Source organism: Octopus bimaculoides, chromosome 11, assembly GCF_046866305.1.
Source record: "Octopus bimaculoides isolate indiv1 chromosome 11, ASM4686630v1, whole genome shotgun sequence".
NCBI lineage: Eukaryota > Metazoa > Mollusca > Cephalopoda > Octopoda > Octopodidae > Octopus > Octopus bimaculoides.
The window spans coordinates 62,542,924-62,543,687 of NC_142938.1; the positions used below are offsets into that span (position 1 = coordinate 62,542,924).

Below are 764 nucleotides of genomic sequence, written 5' to 3' on the forward strand. Positions count from 1 at the left end.
GCAAATGACTTTTGTCCAGAGAAAGCCGATTTGTTTGAAAGTATCAGCCTTTCAGCAAGTTCAGTTGAGCAGAGAACAAAAGAACTTGGAGAGAACATAGTGCTGCAGATACGAAAAAAGCTTGGAACTTCTTGTGGTATTATCTGGTGCTGGATGAGTCTATTGATCTCTCTTGTACATCACATCTCGTCTTCTTTCGTGGTGTTAATTCGGACTTTCAGATAACAGAAGATTTTTGCATCCTTTGCAGTATGCACAGAACAACAACTGGAGAAGACATTTTCATGGTAGTTCAGAAACCTTTGCAAGAATATAACCTTCAGTGGAATCAGCTTCGATGTGTAACGGTTGATGGAGGAAAAGACATGGCTGAAATGAGGAAGGGTCTGGTGGAGCAGATCAGGACTAAGTTGGAAGATCTTCAATTCCCGGGCGCTCTGTTTATACACCGCATTACATATCAGCAAGTACTCTGGGGGCAAGACTTAGACATTTCTTGCGTTAACTTCATTCGGAGTCATGCCCTTAATCACCGCCGGTTCGAGGCTTTTCTTGAAGAAATTGATTCTGAATTCTGTGACTTGCCTTATCACACACCAGTGAGGTGGCTCAGCTGCGGTAAAGTCCTGTTTCGTTTTTATAAGTTCCAAAGAGAAAAATATCTATTTCTAAACCGAAAAGGATAAAGCTGATCCACTTCTGTCTGATTCTACTTGGCTGTCAAAGTTGTCGTTTTTGGTTGACATCACATCCACCATGAATGA

At 41.6% G+C, this 764-nt stretch overlaps 1 protein-coding gene across 1 annotated transcript; it reads left to right on the top strand.

Annotated features, from left to right (window-relative positions):
* The first annotated feature begins 251 nt into the window (after positions 1-251).
* Positions 252-686, top strand: LOC149133377 (protein ZBED8L-like). The gene has a single exon (XM_089360627.1). It carries the CDS (start codon positions 252-254, stop codon positions 684-686), a length of 435 nt encoding a protein of 144 aa, XP_089216753.1.
* The last annotated feature ends 78 nt before the right edge of the window (positions 687-764 follow it).

Excerpts from the sequence above, each read along its gene's own strand:
- LOC149133377 (XM_089360627.1), top strand. The coding sequence starts at position 252 with ATGCACAGAACAACAACTGGAGAAGACATTTTCATGGTAGTTCAGAAA.